Genomic DNA, 23,686 nt, shown 5'->3' with positions numbered 1-23,686 from the left:
CAATCGTGTTAGCAGCACAGGCTGGAAAGAAGCCCTCATCTTGCAAACATTCCTGCACAGGTAGACTTAAAAGGATGCCTGAGAGATTACAAGCTGATGTTTTGTTTCTGGAGATTCAAGGTTTCAGTGAGACTGAGGTGAGTGGAGGAGAAAAGGAGGAGGTGAAACAGAAATTCAAGTGTCACTCTCAAGGAACCCCTGAAGAGAATTCTGTCATTAAAAAAATAAATCACAGATTTGAGCCCCTTGCTTTATAAAGCAGATAATTATCTCAGTGCTAAGTCTTAAAAACTACACTTTATAGCAACTGAGTCCAAGACTGAGTCCAAGAACTTATACCCCAAAGCAATGTGTTCATCAGCACAATTCCCAGTATGTTCAAAATAATTGAGGGATTTTGGACCTAACGCGGCTAAAGCCCCAAACAACCTTTGATTCTAATAGGTTGTGCTGGCTCCTGACCAAGCAGCAAACTTGGCCTGTTCTCCTGCTCTGTCCAGGATATGATACAGTAAGCACTGCTAAGCAGTCTTATGAAATAATCACCAGGACTCCTGTTGCTAGAAAAACACATAGCTAAAAATCTTTTGTCTCCATTTCCTTGTCATGCTTTCCAGGAGCCAACTTTTCTCACCATTGTCTATTTGCAAGCAAAGAAAAGGTCTCTAATCTTTGATTTTGGCAACAAACTGCTTAATTTTACACTTTCTTATCTCCCCAAACACACAACATACAAAAACCACCAGAATCCAAACGCAGTAAGGAGGTGGCTGGCAGTTACCAACCAGTCCAGTTCCTTTGTAGCCTACCAAGTTATCAGTTGCACTAGGAGAATCAACCACATACATTAATGATCCACATACCACCTAGCACAGCCCATCTCAACAATGGTGAAGGGGAGGCAGCAGCTGAGCCTCAATAAATCCCACCCTTATGGCACTGAAGCCAGTTACTGGAATGGTGATTTTCACTTACAGTGATCGTGCTTACAGTGAAAAAAACACCTCACTCATGAAACACCACTGGCAGCAGTGCCCTGATGTGACATGAGTGAGCTACTACCTAACAGGACTCACAGGGTGCTCTTTGCACTTGGAGTGAGGCCTGGGGTTTTCCTGACGTGATTGTAGAATGCCTGGACCACAAGAACTTGACTACTGAGCTCTCCAGAGGCTACTGAAATACACGTAACATAAAATCAGAAAGACTTAACCCAAGCCAGCTGTTAATTGAACAGTTTCTGTAACAGAATCAGTATAAAATATGGGTTTAAAGTAACTACCTAACATCTTGGAAACATTATTCCACAGACAATGCTGGAAAACACAAACTGGCTGCTAGTGAGCATTTTGATTACCTTGTCTGCACCACATTCTGTGCCATCCAGAGGGGGGTCCAACTTTGTTTTACAGGATGTATCTCCTTCCACCAGGCACCAGAGCCCAGCACACATCAAATGCTGTAATCACAAAGCAATGAGGTACAGTTATTACTTTTGGAGATGTCAGCTATCATTATGGGATACACTTCAAAGCTCAGGCAGTCTTTCTTAAGTGAATCCAGAGGCATCTAGTTGGTTTGGGAGCAATTATTTTTTAAGTATAGATTGGCATTAAGTGGCAGGGCTGGTAACATAAAAGAGATTAATGGATTCCATTGATAGGAATAAAACATACCCGGAACAGAAAGTGGATTATTTAAATAGATTCCTTTTCACAAGAATAAATCTGGTCCATTAAAAAAAGAATCCTATATAGGAGGCCAAGATGGGTGCTTTCGAAATAAGCCACATGCTTAGATGTCTGAGCTGCTTCATTACCTGTGTGTTTAAAAATGATACCCCAGTAACACAGTCAGCTTTACTAGACTTGATGGTAACTGCAATCAGCCAGCAATGCCTCTTGGGAGGAGAAAAGCGTAAGGTGGAATGAGAAAGAGGAAAGGGTTTCATGGTGCGCCATGCAGCAGAGGAGGGGCGAAGTTAGTAAAGGTTTGGTAGTGAGAAGTAGCTGCTAGAGATCAGTGTGCTAGAGAAGGTGAAAAGTGAGGTGTGAAGGCAAGAGTGGCAGGAGGCAGAGCACATCTCGCTGCCAGACTTGAAACACATTCTGGGTATCATTACTCAACATTGCTGCTGCGCTCGGCCCACATGTGCTGCAGGGATATTAATGCTGACCACACTTGCATGATCTGTCAGATCAATAGCTTCTTGAGAAAAAGAACCAGGAAAAGCAGCTTTTACATCATTAACATTTTGCCCAGCATCCACCAAGCTTTGCAGCCCATGAAAGTGGATGATTTCAATACAGTGCTGCAGATCCGAGCACCCAGTAAAGGCGAAAAGAAGAGTTACGTTTCTTTCTACTATTGTTCACGTTTGAGTGTAATGGTAAAAAGATGAGGAGCTGACTCTCGTGCCAGCTGGTCTTGTCAAGATTTATTGCACCTCATTAAATAGTTGAGTCAACACACTTCAACCTTATGGCTCTTTCACAATGTAATGTAAGAGACCGTGGGTGCCTGTGTGTTTTGTGTACATGCATGTTGGTATGTCTATATAAAATAGATCTGTATGACAGAGGGTGCAGACAAAATAAATCCCGATACCACAAGTGATGATGTAGAACATACTGAAACAAAATAGTGATCACAGCAGTATCTGCATCCTGCTTTATTTCCATGTATTTTTCTTTTGCACTATTTAAACCAAAAGAACACTCACAAAAGCTAGAAGCAGAGAACACAACTCAGCAACATCTGTATTAACCACAACACAGAAAGCTATCATCAAACAAAAACAACAGCAAATACACCAGGGAAGCCTACATCAATGAATTTTCAAGGCATTTCCCTGAACTAATAGAGCATATGGGAAAATATCAGACTTCAGTCATTTTGACTAAATGGCTGTGACTAATTAGTGGTTTACCCACAGCTCTGAAAGCACTTCAGCACCAACTAGCTGTGAGGACATTACACACAGTTTTACAGATAGGTACACTGAGGCAGAAGAATGAAGAGTTCACAGCTTGCTGAGAAAGAAATTATTCCACACTGTAAGTACCAGATTCTCCAAACCTCACCATCCCTGGAGAGGACTAAAACCAAGAATTCCATCCAGTAACTGTCCATCAGCCTTACAGAAAGAATGATAATCCGGGAAGAAACTATATAAACTAGAAAAGCTTTCCCTCAAAATGCCAAATTTGCAGCTCTGAGAGGATGCTTGTTTTCCTAGTTGTCAAGCACCCTTGCATCTGGTTTAACTCACTGGGATCTACAGGTGATGGGCTATTCTTTATATTAAGACAAGACATATGACTAATTAAAAAGAGTTCAAACCCAACGAAGACCTGTCAAAGCATGTCACAGACTTAAGTGGACGGTACCTACAGGATAGAACTAAATGCAGTTTATGAACATAATAGACTTGCTAAACTCTAGCAGCTTCCTCGCCATCACAAATAAGTGTAAGATGCTACTGTTAAGCCAGATTCAGGAACTGACAATCTGGACTCCCTTTTTCCCCTTGGTGACTGTGGCCAGTGATCTTGTGAAAGCACTACCAGCAAAGCTTCCTTTCAAACTGTGCATAGGGAACACCGAGATGTAAAATGAAGGGAAGTCTCAGAGGTGAAGGGTGCAGATATAAAGCATTTCCATTTTTCTAGGCTTCAGCCCTCTCTTACACATAACCACAAAGGTTCAGAGCAGAATGTGACAAGAAACCCTCCAGTATGATCTCTTGAATGACCCAGACACAAGTTTTGCCCCATGGTTCCAGAGGAAAGCCTCTGTTCTGCTTTCTGTCCAAAAGACATCCTGGCTGAAGATGTAACAGAATTCACAACATCCCTAAAGAAGTTGTTCTAGACATATACAGGCACCACTGCTAAATATCTGCACATTATTCAAGGCCAGTTTTTGTTAAGCTTGGATCATAAATGGCATGTAAATTAGGGTTAAATTCTCCTCTTTGATGTACAACTGGGAGGAGGAAGGGGGAGTGGTGGAAACAAAGTTTACTTTCTATTAAACTTAAAACAGAAGCAGCTTATTGTACGACTTTGGTTGCCAACCAGAATTCCCCCATAGCCCACAAGACGGAGGCAGTGACAAAGGCAGACAATATGCCCAGGTATGAGCCATGGCCTGGGGGAAGCAATGGGCACAGAAAAGCTCAAACAGGTGATTCTGCACCAGCAGGTCTGCAGAGCTGAGCCCAGCCTATGGGTACAGTGGGTAAAAATACATACATGTGTATGTATGTGTATATGTATATAGGTGTATGTGTGTCTATATATACATACACACACGCAGAGACATACATTAATAGGGAGACAAATAAAGGAAAAATCTCTCTCAGCAACACCAACCTTTCTGCAATTTCCCATCTTTGAGGTATGGAAAACATAGTATTTTAATAGTATCCCTGTGTTTGATTCAGAATACTAAATGCAAAGCATATTTCAGGAAACAGTTACAGAAAAATCTGGTAACTGTGCTTGAGCTCTGTGTTCTGGTGCCATACCACTACAAAGTTCAAACACTCGTTAGTGCAGTCCCTGCATTTAATACAGCATTCAGATACCCCAGCAAAGATTAAACCATCAGCTTTGGTATTGTATGTTCCCAAGATGCTTTATCATGTTAATAGCTCATTTCAAAAGAGATCATATATCTTTCTCAGCTACAACAGAAACCCAAACAAAAATCCCCATTAAACAGCCCTATAGCTAACCAGTTGCAGTGACTGACTTTTAAATAGTTAAATAGCCAGCTTTGTGGGGAAATATCAAAGTGAGAAGTGGCAGGACTTGAAAGGAAGTTGCTTCTATATGAGTTCAGAGCTTACACTGACATAGAAGAAGCCATTAAAAAAGCTGTATTACTGCTAATTGTAAACTCAGCAACCAGCTTTTAGATGGCAGAGCTCTGCCTGCAAAGTCTTCCCTACAACATTCAGAAAGTGCCTGTTAGGATTTTCCAATGATATTTTTCACTGGAAATAATATTGATTTGTTGAAACTGTCTGTGGGGAAAGGTCATCTTTGGATCAGCTCCCAGATGGAAGTATTTCCAACAGCAAAATAAAACCTAAACAAAGTGAGCTGATTGTTGAAAAGTGATATTTCCATAAAAATTTAAATGCACCCCTTTATTTTTAATTGCAATCCTTGTTCAACAGAGCCCTGAAGGGATTTATACAGATAGGAAATAGAATTGAAAAAATGAAATAAAAATGGGAATTTTTATAAAGGTGCAAATTTTAGACTCTCAGAAGCTCCTGGAAGATAGGAAAACTTCTCTGCACTGCTGTGAGACACCAGTCCTGAGAGAGAAAACAGTCTGGAAACAACCAAGGCAGGAGAGATCTGCTCAGCAGGTGGATGATGATTCCGATTACAGGGATTATAATGGCATCTATCTGAGAAAGGGGCCCTACTGTGCCAGGTGTTTTCTCTGCAACCTAAACACACTGCTGGGAGCTTGGAGATAAAGGGAGCTTTATGCTGCTGTTATAGGTGGGAAGATGAGGAACAGAAAGGGATTAAATGTCTTGCTGAGAGTCTGCTGGGAGACAAGTTAAAATGCTGCTCAGAGCTCTGCAGTCCTCTGCTCAGTGTCACAGCCGCAGGCTCACACTGCCTGCTCCAGCTGAACTGCAGGGTGAAAGCAGAAACAACTCCTGGGATGCTCGCAGGAGTATCCCACCTTTCACAGCTTTTCATACCTTTCTCATACTAATACCATGCCACATGTGGGCCAGCCCAGACCCTCAGCATGGGAAGCACTGTGACCACTGACATGCAGCTCTAGGGAGGTAATCTATTTTGGGTTCTTTAACTCAGTGCTGCAGCTGGAAATGAAGGGAAGCCAGAATTAATTCAGCCAGCTCTTTGCCCACAGGCAGTAAGTGTAGTCTGCTAGTTTCTAGGATAGTTATTGCATCACCACTGTTACTAAAATCAGCGTGATTCTGCCCAATGACCTCATATGGTAGCAGTGAGTAGAAAAGGCTCACAATACTTTCCCATCTCAAAGCCTCAGATTATTACCTACAAAGGGGAGCTTCCAAATCTCCAAATCATAAAAGGAATGCAATGAATTAGGATGTCCTTCCCATCAGGGAACAACTCCATGGAAGCTTGTTTGCTCCTTACATGTTCATTGTCTCACCTTGGATCCATCCAAAAAAAGAAACACTTATTTCTCTTGAGAATGAATTTGTTCCTGCTGCCCACTGGAAAGAGGAACCTCTTCTTTCTAGCAGCAGAATTGAACCACTATGAAACAATTTTGCTGTCAAAATGAGGGGATTATGAAGAAGGACTTGGAAAGAGTAAATATCCTTAAAGAAGAGGAGCAAGAGACTACATAACACACAGGCATGCTTATAAATAGACTGGCTTTCAATGAAGTATCAGATCTCTTTCATATTGCCAAGCTTTTGGCTTGGCATATAGCTAAACCAGGAGAGAAAACATGATTATAAGCAGAATCCTAATTAACACCTATTAAGTACAATAAGCACACAATTTACACTTGCTTTTCTGTTCAAAACACTATGAATATGTTCTTGAAGCTTCACACCATGCCTCTGAGGAGGAATTCTTTACAAAAGGTGAGAAAAACAATGTCCTCAATTTCTATATTGTCACTGTCTTTAATTTGGGATACATAAACAACTGATGATGCACAATGGGTCACAAGGGATGTGAGCACCATTGTTCACACTGCTGTTAGATGGAGCTTCTTGCTTTCTGTCTTGAAAACCAGATGAAAAGTGCTCAAGATTGGAATCCTGCAAAACCTGGAAGGCACTTTTGGAAAGCAGCCATGTGCTGCCCCAGGCAAGGTAACTGAAGCTTGGATACAATGCACCTGTGGCCAGTTGCTGCCCTTTCTCTAGAGATGACATTCCAATGAACAAGTAGGAGGTCCAACAGCGCAAGTATTTATCTGTCCAGGTGACAGACCTGCCCCAAAAGTCAAGGGAAGGCTTAAGAAAGAATCATGAGAACTATCCTGGAGTAGTCAGGCAACGATTGATATCCACTAATACCTCATTTTAACAAAAGTGAGCAAGAATCCCACAAATGGATCTGATGAACTTAAAGGTCTATTCCAATCTAAATGATTCTGTGGTTCTAAATGCATAATGTGCAATTCTATTCATTAATGTCAAACAAGAATGGATCTCTGCTGTTAGACTGAAAGCACCTTAGCCCTATTATAAAAATAATCCTATAATCTTCTTGCATAAATCTAGAAAGCATTTCTTAAAAAGCATTTCTCTCTTTTCACTACTTGGTGATCACCTTGTTTCTTCAGAACATACAGAAACACATGTGCCCATTCCGCTTTTTAGATGAATAGGACCAACAACCCGCCTGCTTGGAGCGAACAAACAGATTTAGAGCTGCTACCCTTTATGTAAGTTTTTTCATCAATGTAACTCCAATCTCAATGAACGGCCATATAGCATTGGCTTATATAGTATTGGCCACAATCTCAATGAATGGCCTCTTCATGGATGCTTGTGTGAGTGGAAAGTCACCAACATCAGACACAAGAAAGATTGTTTTAAGTCTTGAGGAAATGGCCCTTGACAGTTGAAGAGCTCTTCAGGAAACAGTCCCTGGGAGTTAACTGCTTTCCTTGAAGAACAGTACAAAAACCTCAACAGTCATTTCCGACATTTGTGCATGTTCTGTATCAGAGAAAACAAAACAACCTGAACCCAGCAAACATGAAGGGTGTCACGCTAGGTTTGGTTCTCTGCGCTAGGTGGTTTGATATGCATGACTCCAATTACCAACACAGGGATCCCATATGAAACATACCCTTTTATATATATATATGAAGTGATATCAAGAGCTTTACTAATCTACAATTAGAAGACTGTTTCTCCTTGGTATTTCAGGGAGAAAGATGACATGTGTCAGCATCCAAAACAGTAAATTACCATGACATGCCACTCATCATAGACAGGTTTGAATCTGTAAGGTCTGACTGAAATGAACTGGTTACAACCCTCAGACAAGCAGCCTTTCTAACAGCAGCTGAAAGGCAAAGAATTAGAAAACTCTTGAGCTCTCATGCTTTGACAATGTTAGAAAAGCAAAACCAGCCTATTCAGGAGCTGCCCAAAATGCACTTACAGACAGGAAGATGAGCCCTGACCTCTCTAGAGCAGATGCAGCAGAGATTTTTTGCCAAGTGTGCCGTGGTATCCCCTAGTAAAACTGCTCCTAGGGCTCTATCAATGGGTCTGTGGGGTAAAGGGTAAGAGACAGAGAAAGGAAAAGTTCTTTTTTTGAGAGGGGCTTGGCCAACTGCAACCTCTTCACCCGTTCCTGAGAGGAACTGGAATTCATTACTTTTATACTGGAGTTGTGCAATGTAGTGTCTGGAAATGGTTCCAATCTGAGTGAGATACAAGAAATCAGTATTTTGAGAAGTGAAGAGTGGTTTGGGATGCCTGACTGGGCAACCTTTCAAAGCTGGTAGAAGCTCAGGGCTTCTGGAAAACCACAGTTTCCCCAAGACTCAGAATCAGATGTTAAAACAGGGACATATTCATACCCATTACCTAGTTTGACCATTTAGGCCATGACTGAGCCTCCTGAACATGGCAAACTAAATGCCTTCTCCACTGCCTAAAGTGTTACTTCGCAAAGCACCAGTTCTATTTCAGTTTTTGCATGTACCTGGAATTAAAGTAATTGGCAAAATGAAGAGATTGGAAAGACTGCATTCATTAATGGAGACCACAAATTAATTTTATGGCAAAGCAGCCTATGCTAAACACTAATCCTTTCAGTGCCTTTAGGGCATTCATGAAACTAGCTCCTTTGGGTCAATGATTCAGAGACACACAATTCAAGCAGATAAAGATAAGCTTTACCCACTTCCTTACCAACACACAATTCTTTCTCATTGTATGTGCTCTTCAGCTTTGCTGAGCCCAGTTTTCAGCATCTTAAACAAGAGAACACAACTGTACATGTTATGTCAACTAAAGAAATCATGTGACCATTTTTACGTGGTCAAACTGGAAGAAGTAGACATGTAGTACAAAGCACTGGAACAGAGTCATTCTTTTGAATTGAACATCAGAAATGTTGTACTTTGACTTCCTGCCAATTTCTACCTCAGTATGGTTACAAGAGCCACAGCTAAACAACTATGTCCCAAGCACAGCAGCTATATTATCATCTTGCACATGCCATGTATTAAGTGCTGCTCTGAGGTTCATACTAGATGTACCCCACCAAGAAAAACTTGTGAGTTTGCAGTATTATGCTGTAATCTAGCTCAGGAGAAGATATCTCCCCATTGGGGCTGTTCAGCCTGGAGAAGGCTGCATGGAGACCTCATAGCAGCCTTCCAGTATCTGAAGGGGGCCTACAGGGATGCTGGAGAGGGACTATTCATTAGGGACTGTAGTGATAGGACAAGGGGTAACGGGTTGAAACTTAAACAGCAGAGGTTTAGATTGGATATAAGGAAGAAATTCTTTACTGTTAGGGTGGTGAGGTACTGGAATGGGTTGCCCAGGGAGGTGGTGAATGCTCCATCCCTGGCAGTGTTCAAGACCAGGCTGGATGAAGCCTTGGGTGATATGGTTTAGTGTGAGGTGTCCCTGCCCATGGCAGGGGGGTTGGAACTAGATGATCTTAAGGTCCTTTCCAACCCTAACTATTCTAACTATTCTATGATTCTATGATGAAGCAGGGCAAGAGCTTCAGGCAGGCTTCATAATCACTCCCATCTAATACTGTGTTTGCAACTTAGAGCCTAAAATTCTGACCTTGCACTTTGCAACATCCGTCTCATATTGTCCACATTGAGAGCAATGTTCACTCAGAAATTCCACTGAACTCCTCAGGCCTTTAACACCTGATTGTAAGACATGGAAAGCATTGATTTTTTTAAACAAGAAGCAGTGCTATCCATTAAAAAGAAAACAACAAAAACCTGGGAAATTACGGAATGAAATCACGGATCGTGTTTCTTGGCCATGGGAAAAGAGAAGAAAGGGACAGTAAAATAAATCTGGATATGTACACACACTGCTCAGATGTGGTTGTGCAGATTATGGGAGTTTTCTCTTGAAGTGTTTTGCAGATGGGAAGTTCCCAGCAGGCCAATGGGAGAGGTCTGAATGCCCTTCAAGCTTGTTAGACACTATTTTCAGGCTGATACTCAATCGCATTTTGGCTAATTTCGTTAAGTTCAAACTTCAGCTGTAGATGCCACATCACAAGGCTACACTAATTCCTCCTCCCTCCTCTTGTGTCTTAATGAGAAATGTAAGATTGCCAGGCTCAAGTGCTTGATTCTCAATAGGCACTCTGTATGATTTTTAAGAGTTTATGATGTTTGTATTCTTAAATTTCCACATTGTATTTTCATAATTGTATTTTGGTTCCTTTCTCTCTTTTTAGTTTGCTTTCAACCACTGCACCAGAATGTGTTTTGACCATCTTCCAAATTGAAACACGCACAAAAATTTCTGAAGCATTCCAATAATTGTAAACTGGGCTGTGCTGCCCAGGCAGGAACTCTGCTTCTCTCTTTCTTTCTTTCTCTCTCTGAAACAAAAAGTATTTCCACTGAAAATAAAGGGAAAAATGTCTTTTTGCAACATACAGAAGCAGTGAAATAGGACACTTTGGTTTCATATGAAACAGGCAACGTGAAAATAGTCTGAATTTTAACAACCTACATTAGGAAGGCTATAAAATATAGGGTGGCAATTAACTAAATTGTTACCTTTACTGCTGAAAAAGAAAAACTTCTTATTTGATTTTAGAATTGCCAGGCTGCTATCCTGCAAGCCTTAAGAAAGCCAAACCCATCCTCTTCCAGATTTATTATTATTATAGTTACACAGAACCTAACATGTGCAATGGAAAATTATGGAGACAAAGTCCCTGTTTGTACAGAAAATGACAATGCAGCCTATTATTTTCAGGATAAATCAGCTCTCAATCTAATGACTATGTTCTTGTAAATATTCTATAGGTTACTAAATAATAGGGCTTCCTATCATCGTCTGGCTCTCGCAAATGACCCTGTAAAGAAAAAGCAGACAGAGGCCCATTGATTCCCAGGCATGGAGTCCATGAGTCCACTCCGCCAGTCTCTATGCAAGATCAACACCACAGAGAGACCCACAATTGCTTAATTATATTCCCACCCATACATCAAATACGAAAACTGAAGGGATATGTAAAATCCACTTGATTATTATAATTGTTGCTCTTCCTTTACTTTGTTTTTTGCTTCCTCTCCTTTTCCATTTTAGCCCATAAATCTGATCAGTCTCCTTAGGTTTACAATAAGCTCTGCCTTCCTGTTCAGTGTTGCTGCTCTGGAGCTTGGAGATACCTACACTTGTTAAAAAACAGCTTGAGCTTAAGAAAAAACAGTAGAGCCAGTTATAGCTGTGTTGATTTCTCTAAACCCAGTGTCATATCAAAACTCACACTCCCAGTTACATCCAAGTTGAAAGTGTCCCTTCTTCAGAAGAAAATCTCTTTGTAAAATAGTCATCTATCTCCACATGCCATTCTAACCTAAGCACAGCTTTGACTCAAAATGATCCTGAAGGATAATGGTTATGTAAAAACCCGCAAAATTGTGTTAATAATAAATAAGCCAAAAGTCATATAAAGCAAAAGCCAAACACTGGATACAAGAGACAGAAATCACATTTTTTCCATAAATATAATTTCAGTGCAAAAGCCTCCATTCGTAGGCATGCCAGTCTGAAAAATAACCCCAGAGTTGTGATTAAACACACGGCATATTTTCATGTGAGGTTATGGACAATATGTTTTGACACAGCTCTGGTGGAGAAACTCCGCTCTGTGAGAGACTCAGCATAAACCATCTGTGCTGTTCCTCTCACTGACAGCACTGCTCAGTGAAGGGGACAGCAAAGAGTTAAAACCTGCTCTCTGCAGAAGCTTTCATCACTTGAGTGGGATTGAGGCTTTTTGCTTCCTTTTGCTTAGGGGTCAATTGAATTCACAATACTTGATTCATAGTACAGTATGGAACTGAAAAACTGAGGTCAGACAGGTTGAATTTCCCATTGTTTGCACATCCTAGGATGGTAGCCCTGGACTCACATCAGCCAACATCCAGCAAGCAGAATCCCAGATGATCTCTGTTCCTGGGCACAGTGATAATATCTAGTGGTCTAGAGGATGGTGTCTCTGCCCATGGCACTGGGGGAGAACTGGATGAGCTATAAGGTCCCTTCCAGCCTTTGAGTGAGATGATCTCATTTGAGAATTGCCCAACTTCTATTTTCTCATTGAGCTCCTCAGATCAAAACTAATTCTTCCACGGAGCCATGAAAACATTTACTTTCATGATTATAAGCAAGGACTCATCCATCTACTACTCAGGTATCTCAAACCACTAAAATCCAGTAGAGCACACACCAAAACGGACCTGCATTCCCTTAAGGGGCTGGCAGGAAATCTTGCCATTTATTGCTCACACGCTATCATAGTTGAAATGGTGCTTTTCAAATACATAGAATTTGATTTCTCCCTGCACAAGTGTCCAGCCTAAAAGCCTGATTCCACAGCTCCTTAAAAAGGTGACATACACCATGAAATGTTACCTAACATTGATGTTCCATTACCAGATCCTAAATTATATATCCTGGAGGTCACAGACTACAATAACGGGTTATGATTAAGGTGATTATATCATATACTCATTCTGGTAATTTGGGTCTTTTGTCAATTTTTCTATATTAAAATGAAGATGCAGTGTCCAAGCAAATGAAAAAGGAACGTCAAAAGGTATCACAGATGTAAAGCTGAGCCTATCTTGTCTGTTTCCATTTTTGTTCTGCACATTTGGAACAGAACAGCTGCAGGATAAGCTGGTTTTGGCAAACTTCTGATTCCAAGAGCTACTATTTGGTACTAGGCATCTGAGCTATCCTTAAAAACAAACATGGAAGAAGAATTTGGGAGATGCAAACTGAAATATGGAGATAAGGCTGAATATTTATGGATTACCTATCTAGTTGGCCCAGTGTCTGAGGTGCAAACACTGCCAAGCATTTAGGCACCTGACTCTCTGTGAAGGCAAAGGAGATTACACTCCTTGAAAGATCTGGGCTTTGATGCCTTTAAGGGAAAGAACTTACTGCACAGAAAGTTTCTGCAGTTCCTCAAAACTGTCCAAATTTTGGATTCATTTAATCTCTGAAATTTACCCTAGAACCAACTTTGTTGGCATTTTTCAATACAGGTCCTTTAGTTTTCCTGATACAGTGAAGCAGCTCAGCTATCTCCAACGCAATGCTATAATGTAACTCTTTTATTACATCAGAAAATAGGCCGTAGACACATGTAATCATAAAAAGATTGAACATGCTCATTTCCTGAAGTTTATTCCCTTTTTGTAACAAATATTTACTGTCAAATGTTTATTACTTTTACATTTGGATTTTTTTAATACTTTATTGAATTAAAAATACCACACTACCATTGGCTAAAAGAGGAGACAGCTCTATTTGCCAATAATTTCTACAGCTAATGCCAGTGACTAGTGCCAATTTTTTTCTGGTTCATATTTTTGTAGACAGCTTTGAGACTTACGATACAATCATTCTGCAGATGGGGCATGAGAAACACAAAGGTGAAAAGAACACAAACCTCAAAGGTTTATAAGCTAAAGCTGATCATTTCCTCTAAAGAATTTCCTTCCATCGCCTTCAAAGGACAAGGCAGAGGATCATAACAGGATGCAAATATTTACTTAAATGAAGATCCAAAGCTTCCCAATGTTAAAACTTACGCATATCTGTAACAGAAAAGTACTTTGAAATTAGGGATTGCAAACTGGGCTTAATCTGCTGAATTTCTACCAGGAGCTTCATTAGAAAGCACTAAAGTCCTCACATAATATGCTTTTCTCTGGGAGACATTAAAGGAAGGATTGAGGAAAAGATGTCGAGTAAGAAAAGACTGGTGAAGAATCTTGGGAGACACAAACACCTGCTGTCTGTATCTCATAGAGAAGAACAGTGCTTGTTGGCTTGTTAACCTGGCAAGCAACTTGTCCCTGAAGCAATTTCAGACTGGACATGCAGTTTCTGCATGAGAAATGCTGACCACCTACCAGTGGGCTGACATTCTCATTAGGCACTGGGCTATCCAGAAACAGAATGTTTTTTATCACACCAACGGAAATAGCAAATACCTCTTCCAACAGCAGGCAAGCTGGGTGACACCCACACAAGTGGAAGAACTTGAGTCATCCTGGGTAGACCTGGGGTTTTCTTTACAGACCTATATTCTAATACTTTGCTTCCAGTACAGTAGTCCTGGTGGTCTGCATTTTCTTGATGGAGCTGGAAAATACGACCTACCCAGATTCTTTTCTTATTGTTTTATATTAGCTAGTTTCCAAATCCAAAGTAAATAAAACAGCAAATGCGAAACTAAGAGCATGTTCCCAGGACTTGCATGTGTTCAAAAGTTTTAGTAATTTGGCACTCAGAAACCTCAGCTATCACTGATTACTCTTTTCTTTGTTACAACGGATTTAAGATCCCAAGATTGTTCAGAATGGGAATAAGGGACAACTAAAAATACAAATGGCTAATTAATGACAGCAAGAAACCCAGCTGCTTGATGCCTGTCCATAGAGGACAGAATGCTGCCAGCTGACAGGACAACAGGGCTTCGTGACTTTCTTCTGGATATTTCTAAGGCCACACTAGAAGCATTGCTCCAGTGGGATGCAGACACACTCTGTCAGAATGAAGACATCTAATTATGTGCAAGCCCTGAGGAAAAGTTGAGCTGTCTAAATTCCAGATGAAAGTCAGACAGCCTCAACTCAAATATGACCTACTTCTAGAGACACCAAAGATCAGTGTTTCCATTTTGCCTACCAAAGATGAGATATAAGCCATGTTGCACCCAAATCCTGACTAAATATCATGTTGCTTAAAACACACATAGGAAAGGGCCTAATTCTGTACAAATCTCTAAATGGCCTCATCAAACAAGTAGTCATTAATATTTCACGGCACAGAGTTATGAGTCAGCTCCTAAGAACATGGTAGCAGTCTGAATGGGAGGTCTACTGAAAGACCTAGACAGTCTGAGCTGACTCTGCAGAAGTAGGCAAGCATGCTTGTGAGAAGAGACTTTCACCTCAGCTGACCTTCCAACAGAATAATCTCTGCCGAGTACTGCAGCAAAACAGTGTCAGAAGGGAACAAACACAGTTATTTTGGGTCTACTCCTGGAGATAAACAAGACCAGTGCAGGGAAATGAAGAGCACTGCATATAAGAATGTGCTGTTGACATGAAAGTCAATGGGAGTTTGACCATTGATTGTGTATCAGCAGTGCTGAACATGGTAAAAATCCCATGCAATACTTCAGAGGGAAGTACACACTTCTTTTCCTCCTCAGTGCTTGATAGCTTTGTTTCCACTTCCCACCTTGTTTCCAGGTACATCCCATGAGCTCTTACCTCCATATTCTTACAGAATGTAGCATTGGTCCCAAACAGTATCTGGCACTGTTCATCAGCACTGTAGTGCATCCCTGGCAGCTTGTGAGGGAGCCGTACTGCGTACCGGCTGCGGGGGTCTGTCACCAGCAGGCAGGTGCTCACCTTGGACCTGTGGAGTGTAAGAATTGAATATGCCTTTAAGAGAAACAAACTCTGAGCTGGAGTGTTAGATCACTCCTGGAGAGAAGCCGATATCCTCTCTTTGAGAGGGAATCTGATGACCTTGTGTAAAACAGTGGTGATTTTTCCCAGTATGTATCTGGAAGCCTTCTGAATCATAAAAAATTATGGATAGAAAGGTCCTTGGGAACTCAATCATGGCCCCAGGCCTCGAGCAGGATTGACTATTTTCACAGCTTTTTGAACTGTTTGTCTAAACTGTTCCTAAACATCTGATGGAGACTCAATTCTGCCCTCAGGGTACCTAGTCCAAAGCATCACGAGCCTTACAACAGCTAGAAAGTCTTCTATCATGTCTCAGCTGAATCCTTCTAGCTGAATTTTAAGCCCTTATTTTCTTATCCATCACTGATACAAAGGAGAGATTTTTCCCTTTGCCTTCACAACAATCTTTTATAAAGTGGAATATCACTTTGTCACTTCCCCTTTTATCAGGGACCAGAGCAAGTTGAAATGCAATTTCTTTTTCAACTTCATGCTTTTAATCTAATATTAGATATCCCATTTTCTCTCATTATTTTCCTTTCTCCCCCACCTCTAATCCCCAGAGTGGGGAATTTTTCCATGCTGAACCCATTCCTAGCAACAAAAGCATTGGCCACTGTGCTAGACACTCTCAGAAAGCTGCACTGTAGGTTTAAGACTGCAGTTACAGAGTTCAGACAATTCAAGTGCTTGCTATAGTACATGAGAGTTAACAAGCAACAGAGTAGAAATCCTTCCTGAACTATTGAATATGACGAACTGAAATATGGATGCAGGGGGAAAGAAGTTTATAGTCAACTGTTTAAGACCAACAATCACTGAGGAGTGAGAAAACACATCAGAATTACCTCCAGGCAAAGTAAAGTTCCTATAAAATAAAAACTATTTAATAACAAGAATGACAGTAAAAGCCACAGCTCAAAGCTGGCAGCATCCTTCAGCAGAGATTTTTCCAGGCCACCTATGTACAGATTTCTGTCACTGTAAACATGAAGGGCATTTTTTGTAAAACGAAGGTGATTTGGGTTGGTTTTAATATTTTTATCAGTACATTGACAATTGCACATGATTATTGTGCCTCTCTGCCAACCTCAGTTTCAAAGGGGCTACGGTAATGGAGACAGATTCAAACTTGCACTCCCTAATGTCACAAACACACTTTTTTAAAGGAAAATTGTTTAGACTTTCACTTTCAAATAATACATTGGAATCTTTTCTGAGAGGAATTTGGGTAATCAGCACATCCCTTACTTTAGGAAGTTTTCGAGGTCATCGCGGCTGCATGAAGACCAGGAAAGATCGCTTGGGTTCCTGCCCTTCACCCATTCTCCAGACATAATGTGGGACCTCCCTGCGCAGGGCTGGTGATCATCATCATGGCTCATTCCCATGCTGTTTGATTAAAACAAAACAAGACAAAAAAAAACCTATGAAGCTCTGACGTGGGTTTCTCATTTCCCATTGGATTTAGTAATGACACTGTTCATTAACAAGTCAAAATCAGGCTGCACATACAACACAGAATCATTCACCTACTGCTCTGGGAAGCCACTGCATGAATAAACCATGGGTTCCTTTATATTATCCTTTGTCTTAATTTCACAAAACTTTCAGTATTTGTGTGTTTGAAACTTTTAAGTGTGCTTCTTATGGACTTTCCTACCAGAAAATGTGACTACCTGAGGGATCGTGAGAAGTGAACCTGGAGAAGTGATGTAGCACAGCCAAGGGATATCTGCTAAAACAGCAGAGTTAGTACTTACTGAACATTTTGGATTGCTTTCCCAAACCTAAGAGATATGGTCTCTATAATCACACTGAGAGAATGGTCAGTGAATTAGCATTAGGAAGTATTGGAGAGATTAGTATTTGTTGTTGTGTCAGGGTGGATTTGGAAAAACTACTGTCAGGAAAAGCACTTCTCTAAATGTGGAGTATTGTAGTCTCTCTTTCATCTAACTTTGAAGTTAAATGAGAACTTGAGCCTTCTTTAAGCAGTGGGTTGGATCAGATGACCTCCAGTGGCCCTTCCAACGCAAATTAATCTATGAATCTATAATAGCAATGCTCAGAGAGGAGCCTTAGGCAGAATCAAGCCCCTATTTCTGCCAGCACTGCCCAAACAAGCACCAAGATTGCCACATCCCAGTCTCAGCAAAACCAGAATGTGACCTACTCAGCAAAACAAACCATCTAAACAAAAGCAGAGTGTGTAGTATAGACATACAAGGAGGATTTCAGACACATTCAGTGAGGACTTCAAAAAGTATTCAGACATAGAAAAGTATTACTTTAACCTCCATCCAACTCCCACTCAGGACCCTTCCATCATTAGTGGAGCCTCTACCCTTTGGCTTCTACAGTAAATCACTGCCCAGAATAAATCTCTGTTGCCACTGGTGGAAGTTGAGACTCTTCTGCTGGAGGTAAGCCTTTGTGGACAACCTTCATGGTGGCAAAGAAAGGATAAATGTGATCGCCTGCTACACCAGTGACGTGTCAGAAGTCCTGACTGGCAGTCCTACACTCAGCTATACCGTGCTGCCCAGCAGCAAAAGTGAGTTAAAGGGTTTTCATCCTACTTGGAAATGATCATTAAAGCAATTTTTAAAGATCATACAGAGTAACATCATTTTGAAATGTTGACATTCTTCCTTTGATTCCAACAAGGAATGGGAAACGGCTTTCAGACAAAAAGTGCCAGTGTCCCTTTCTAGCAAAATAACAGTCACCAATTCGGGGCTGAAAACACACATTAAGAAGAGCTTAGTAGAACTCCAGCTGGCTGGACTGAGCAAGCCAGGAGCAGTCCCTTTAAATCTGGTTGGACTCTTTAATCAATGCTATTTCTCTACAAATCAGAAGGTCCTGTTTGCTTTCAGACTATGCTCTTGGCTTTGCTTCTCTTCAGTTGTGGGACTCAACTGTTCAAAGCCTGAACACCACATACATTTCTAGTTGCAATGAACCAAAACCAGCTTCAGCAGTTTGATAATTATGGCTTAGATTAAACCACCATCTAAGCTATTTTTAGCTTAAAGTGAAGATTACATGGTGGAGTCTATTATTTTAGGTTTATCTCCAGGGACATTATTATTTCTAGCAAAACTACATTTAACATAATTTTCAGACTCAGAAGTTCATAGTTACTCCTGGTTTTAAACCTTTGTGGGTTTCGAACACAGCAGAAACATTAACATCAAGCACATTTTGTTTGATGCACACAGTAATAATTTAACAGGCTATTAGTAACTCTAACTTCAAAACAGTGCAGAGTGAAATTCCTGCTCCACTGAAGTGAATGGGAGTTTTGCCATTGACTTCAATGGATCCTAGATTTCACTCCAAATATTTTACCCATGTTGTTCTTACACAGAGAGAAAACTCTTCACATGTTAGGAAGAAAGTTCCAGCAGTATTCCTCCAATGCAAATAAGCCCTTGTATTCCTAAAAGTCAGGAAAGGAAGAGCTAAGCACCACGAAGCAAGGTATGGAAGCTTGCTGGAAATCTTGCAGAGGAAAGCTTGCCCAAAAATGCCAGCTGAGAAGGTTTGTGGGCATGCAGCAATCGTGTTAACTCCTCTAACGGAAAAGGGGCAGGTTTCCAAGGTTTCTTTTAGCTCGCCTGCCTTTGGGCTGCCACAATGCTGAGACTCAAAGTTGGGTCCTTCAGTTTTCTACTGTCAGGGCTTCTGTGGGATGGGACTTGGCAGCCCTCCTGTTGTGGGAGCTTCCTGAACTGCCTCCTGGTTGGCACCTCAGCTGTCCCAATTGAAAAGGGTGAAAATAAAGCATTTTCCTGACTTCCCAAGTGTTTTAGCCTCCCTGATTTTATCTCTTCCACAAAAGACTAATGTTTGGTCTAGAGCTGTTAATTAAGGAATGCCTCAGCTTTCTGATTAACTTCTTTTATTCCTTGTTAAATTTGTTGAAAGGGGGAATTTTTAGTTGGCAAACAATGCAGGCAATAGTTACTGACCAGTACATTCCTGCCCTTAACTTCATTTCCACCCTGACTTCATGAAAGATGTCTGCCTAGGACAAATGCTGAGGCTAACACTGATTACTCAGCTCTGATTTTGCAGGGGTGTTTGAGGCAGACAGAATGTATTCTTTACAAAGACTGGGTGAGAACTCATATCTCAGAGCTATTTACAGGCTTCTCTGAAATCGGTTCAATTCTTACAGGTGTGGCAATCGACACCTTTCTGAGTCATTCCTGATTCTTAGCAGAAATCCTTTCAAAAGTCATAAGCAGAAAGGAATTGAGCCTGAGCTATTGATATAAAGCAAAGGAGCTCTGCTAAGTCCAAAGCACCATGCCAGTTTATTTTAACTTGGGATCTGGCCTCAAGGTACACAGGCAACCTCTACTGGCCTCTCTGTGATGAGTTTCTGGTAGAATGAAACCAGCAACACCTTTGGAGCCTGTTTTAATTGGCAGTGCAGAACTTTTCCCAGCATCTACTTTACCTCACAATGACTCACTTGAGGAAAGGATTAAATGACCTGCAGGACTAAGGCATACCCCTAGCATGCTAACACATTCTTTTCTGAAGTTCAAGGGTCTCCAGCTACATCAAAGGGATCAGTTTTTTGAAAACACATAGTAAATGTAATGCCATGCTGATTCTTTTCACTAATGAATAGTCCCCTTCCTTTTAACAGAAACAAATCAGACAGAGCATTATGTGTTTGTAATAAACAGCAGTGCAGGCACTGATTCAATACTCTGCATTTTCTTTGTGATCTTCTAATCTTACCTGCTATTCAGAAGCTCACATGGAATTAGAAGCAGATAATCAGTCTCTTGAAATATTCTGCCTTGGAAAGTTCTTACATGACCAGATCTTGGACAAAAAAGCTGATAAGAATGGCTCTTAGATCAGAAGTAGGAAAGTCAAAATGACATTACATTGCCCTGCAAACTCACTGTCTTCTGTGCCTTTTGAGTCATAACTGTCCCTTTTACCAGACACAGCAAACACATGCTGTATGTTATCCTTCACACTACAAAACCAGCAGAGCCAGTAGAGATGGGCACAGCCACTAGCTCCTCAGGGTAAATATCAGCCTTCGGTTTATCACACTCTCCTTCTGAAGACAATGAGATTCCACAAAGGCAAGCAAGAACAGTGTAGACTGTCAGTTCTTCAACTCCTTTCACTCTGTGTTTATTCAAAGAACAATGGGACTCGGGTTTCACACTCCAGCTTCTTTTCTAGTATAAATAATGCAGTGGTTATCAGTCAAAGACTAAGGCATCACCAAAGGAGTTCTACAGTGTATTTATTGATTTACTGTTGCTCATCATCTGTGAGTCCAGAAACAAGCTGACTGACCAGTTTGAGTTCTGACTGTGAACACAACCACAGCAAGGCAAATGTGATCAGGAGTCAGAGGGAGGCAGCAACAACAAATCTCTTTGATGCTGCTTTTTGTAAAATGATGTTTTCAAGTCGCATTGCTATGAATCAAAGCTATCATACAGGCTCTCAAAGCTCTGGCCTCTTTGAAGGCAGTGCTTTTTTTTCAGGACACTATTCTCTGTCAGAGGCCATGCAGCAATCAGAACTGGGTCAGGATGCCAGAATTACACTCTGGGCCTGAGCTGGCCAATTTCTTGTGTAACCCTTTTAGCTTAATGCAATTAACAGCCATTTGCTCTCCCACAGCAATGCTAAATAAATGCACTTGCTTTGTTCATTTCGGTCATTAGCGGAGCTTCTCCTCTAGACAGTTAATGTAACCAAGCTGCTCTGTTTACCCTTGGTGCATTTTCCAATGTTTCCTGTTATTCTTTCAAAGCCTGAGCCAAAGCTCACCAAAGCCTGTGGAAAGCCTCCTACCTCCGTGGATGCACTGCATGCTGCACCTCCGAGTTCTTAAGGTCATGTATACAAATATTCATCAGAACCATGATGACTCTCCATAGGTTTCCTATTAAAAGCCCCAAATCCCAGTTAAAGGATAACACCAAAGAGCTGGGGGAAACTGGTTTAGGAGATGCTTTGAATTTTTTCAACAGCTGTAACTCTGTGGCTGTAACAAACCACTTGAGAAACCCCCAAGATTATTATTATCATTTATCTCAAGTATTGTGAAGTTGGGGCAAAGGCAAGTTTGATAGAAAATACCATCAGCAGAAGAGCTTTTCTTCAGATAAAGGCAGAAAGAGGGTAACAAGAGAGAGAAGTATAAGGCAAGCTTGAAAAACACACACAGAGAAGTGGAAATACCGTGAGCTTCTACAGTCCCTCTGTTTCAAATAAGCACTTTAGCTGGCTGTGAAAGCCAGACATTAAAAAGGAGGAGCTTCTTGGAGCCACTTGCCCTGCAGACCAACATGGCCTCAAAGAGTTGAACAAAGGGCCTGCTACAGCAATGTCCTAAATACAAAGGGGAACAGGAGAAGGCAGTGATATCTCTTGCTCAAAGTGAAAAGTTCAGTGGGGCCACTGAGGTTTCTACATTCTTGGCTGCTCTTTGTTGGAAAGCACACTTTCTGTACCTGTGTTTTCCTGCAGATGTTCTCTAAAAGGCTCTGTTTCTGCAAGGCAGCAGTGAACTGCACATCACAGCTGGGTAGGTCACTACTGACCTTCCCAAAAGAGCATATGACAGAAGTCATTCCCAGTGACCCAACTTGCCATGATTTACCGAGAGGATACCTGCAGAGCCAGGACTAAGCACTTAGAACTGTAGAATCATAGAATGGTTAGGGCTGGAAAGGAACTTAAGATCATTTAGTTTCAAGCCCCCTGCCATGGACAAGATTTCTCTCTAAACCCTACCAAAATAATGCAGAATAATGCAGAATAATGCAAAGGGAGGGCAGACTGGACAACATCTTCACATAGTGTGAGAGGGAAGGCAGAAGGAGAGCTGTAATTTGACTGCTTTGGCATTTCAGTGTGGGCAAGATGACAGTACCCTATGGAAAGGCTGCTATTTAGACATGCTGTGGGCACCAATGCTATCTGTTTCTCTATGAAGGTATAACTGAAGGACAAAATTCTTCTCCCTCCACACTTCCTATCAGGTATCAATGAATGGTTGAGAAGGGAGTCCTGACTGTAGAGTCCATCCAATCTCACCCACAAAGGGATATGCTGGTATGGAAGGAGGTTATACAGGGCACATGGCTAACAGCTGAGGACATTAAACATAGCCATTAAATTCAAATCAATATAGGTCATTATGCAGAGAATGTACGTCAACAGTTCTCAGCAGCTACTACTTGGGCTGGATTTAAACCAGCAAGTTAGAAGTGGGAGAGAGTATAGCACATAATCCAGGCTGTGAGCTGGCCAGTCCCAAAGTGAGTTCAATGTCAGGAATTTTTATTAACGTTTGAAATTGAAGCTGCATCACTGGAAAGGTGCCTACTTCTGAACTGGTTCAACATGTTTAACATTTCAATAGAAAATGCTGATATCTTGGAAGTTATGAGGTTTCCAACCAGTTGGGAATAAAGGCACAACCGAGGCAGAAGTGAAATGGGGTTGCTGGAATTATATAGGAGCTGCAATGCAAAGTGAGGATGGGAAGTTTAAGAGTGATCTCGGAAGGTGATGCAAAGCAAGCAAAGAAAGGCAGAGACAGCCAAAGGGGTCAGGAGAGGGGCCAAGTGAGGCTTGGATGGAGGGCAAACTAACAAATGCTGGGGAAATGCTGAGCTGGGGAGGAGGCAACAAAACAGCTTGTATAACCTTCTTACAAAACCAACTGTCACTAAGCCTGCTAGCTTAATGGAAAACAGGCTTTTTCACCTTGTGCTTCTCAAACATGTAAACACAGTCACGTAAGTACAACTTGACTATTACAAAAGCTGTCAGGAGGTTCTTTGGGAAGCTGTGATTAAGAGGGGGAAATGACCAATGGTCATTGCGTACATCATGTTATCTAGAAGAGGGGTATTCAGGATGGCTGCTGGGCTATTGGGTT

At 41.2% G+C, this 23,686-nt stretch overlaps 1 protein-coding gene across 2 annotated transcripts in view; it reads right to left on the bottom strand.

Moving 5' to 3' along the window:
* Nucleotides 1-23,686, bottom strand: part of ADAMTS17 (ADAM metallopeptidase with thrombospondin type 1 motif 17) — a 172,125-nt gene that overhangs the window by 72,164 nt on the left and 76,275 nt on the right. For both annotated transcript variants that reach the window (XM_034066234.1, XM_034066235.1), the window contains exons 9-11: nt 16,990-17,130; nt 15,532-15,682; nt 1,358-1,459 (exon numbers count right to left, since the gene is read on the bottom strand). In XM_034066234.1, the coding sequence (XP_033922125.1) occupies nt 1,358-1,459; nt 15,532-15,682; nt 16,990-17,130 (394 nt within the window). The remainder of the gene's footprint in view (nt 1-1,357; nt 1,460-15,531; nt 15,683-16,989; nt 17,131-23,686) is intronic.

The sequence above is a fragment of the Melopsittacus undulatus genome, chromosome 9 (assembly GCF_012275295.1).
Source record: "Melopsittacus undulatus isolate bMelUnd1 chromosome 9, bMelUnd1.mat.Z, whole genome shotgun sequence".
In the NCBI taxonomy this organism is placed as follows: domain Eukaryota; kingdom Metazoa; phylum Chordata; class Aves; order Psittaciformes; family Psittaculidae; genus Melopsittacus; species Melopsittacus undulatus.
The sequence above is the reverse complement of the archived record's forward strand: the minus strand, read 5'-3'. Positions and strand labels throughout refer to the sequence as shown.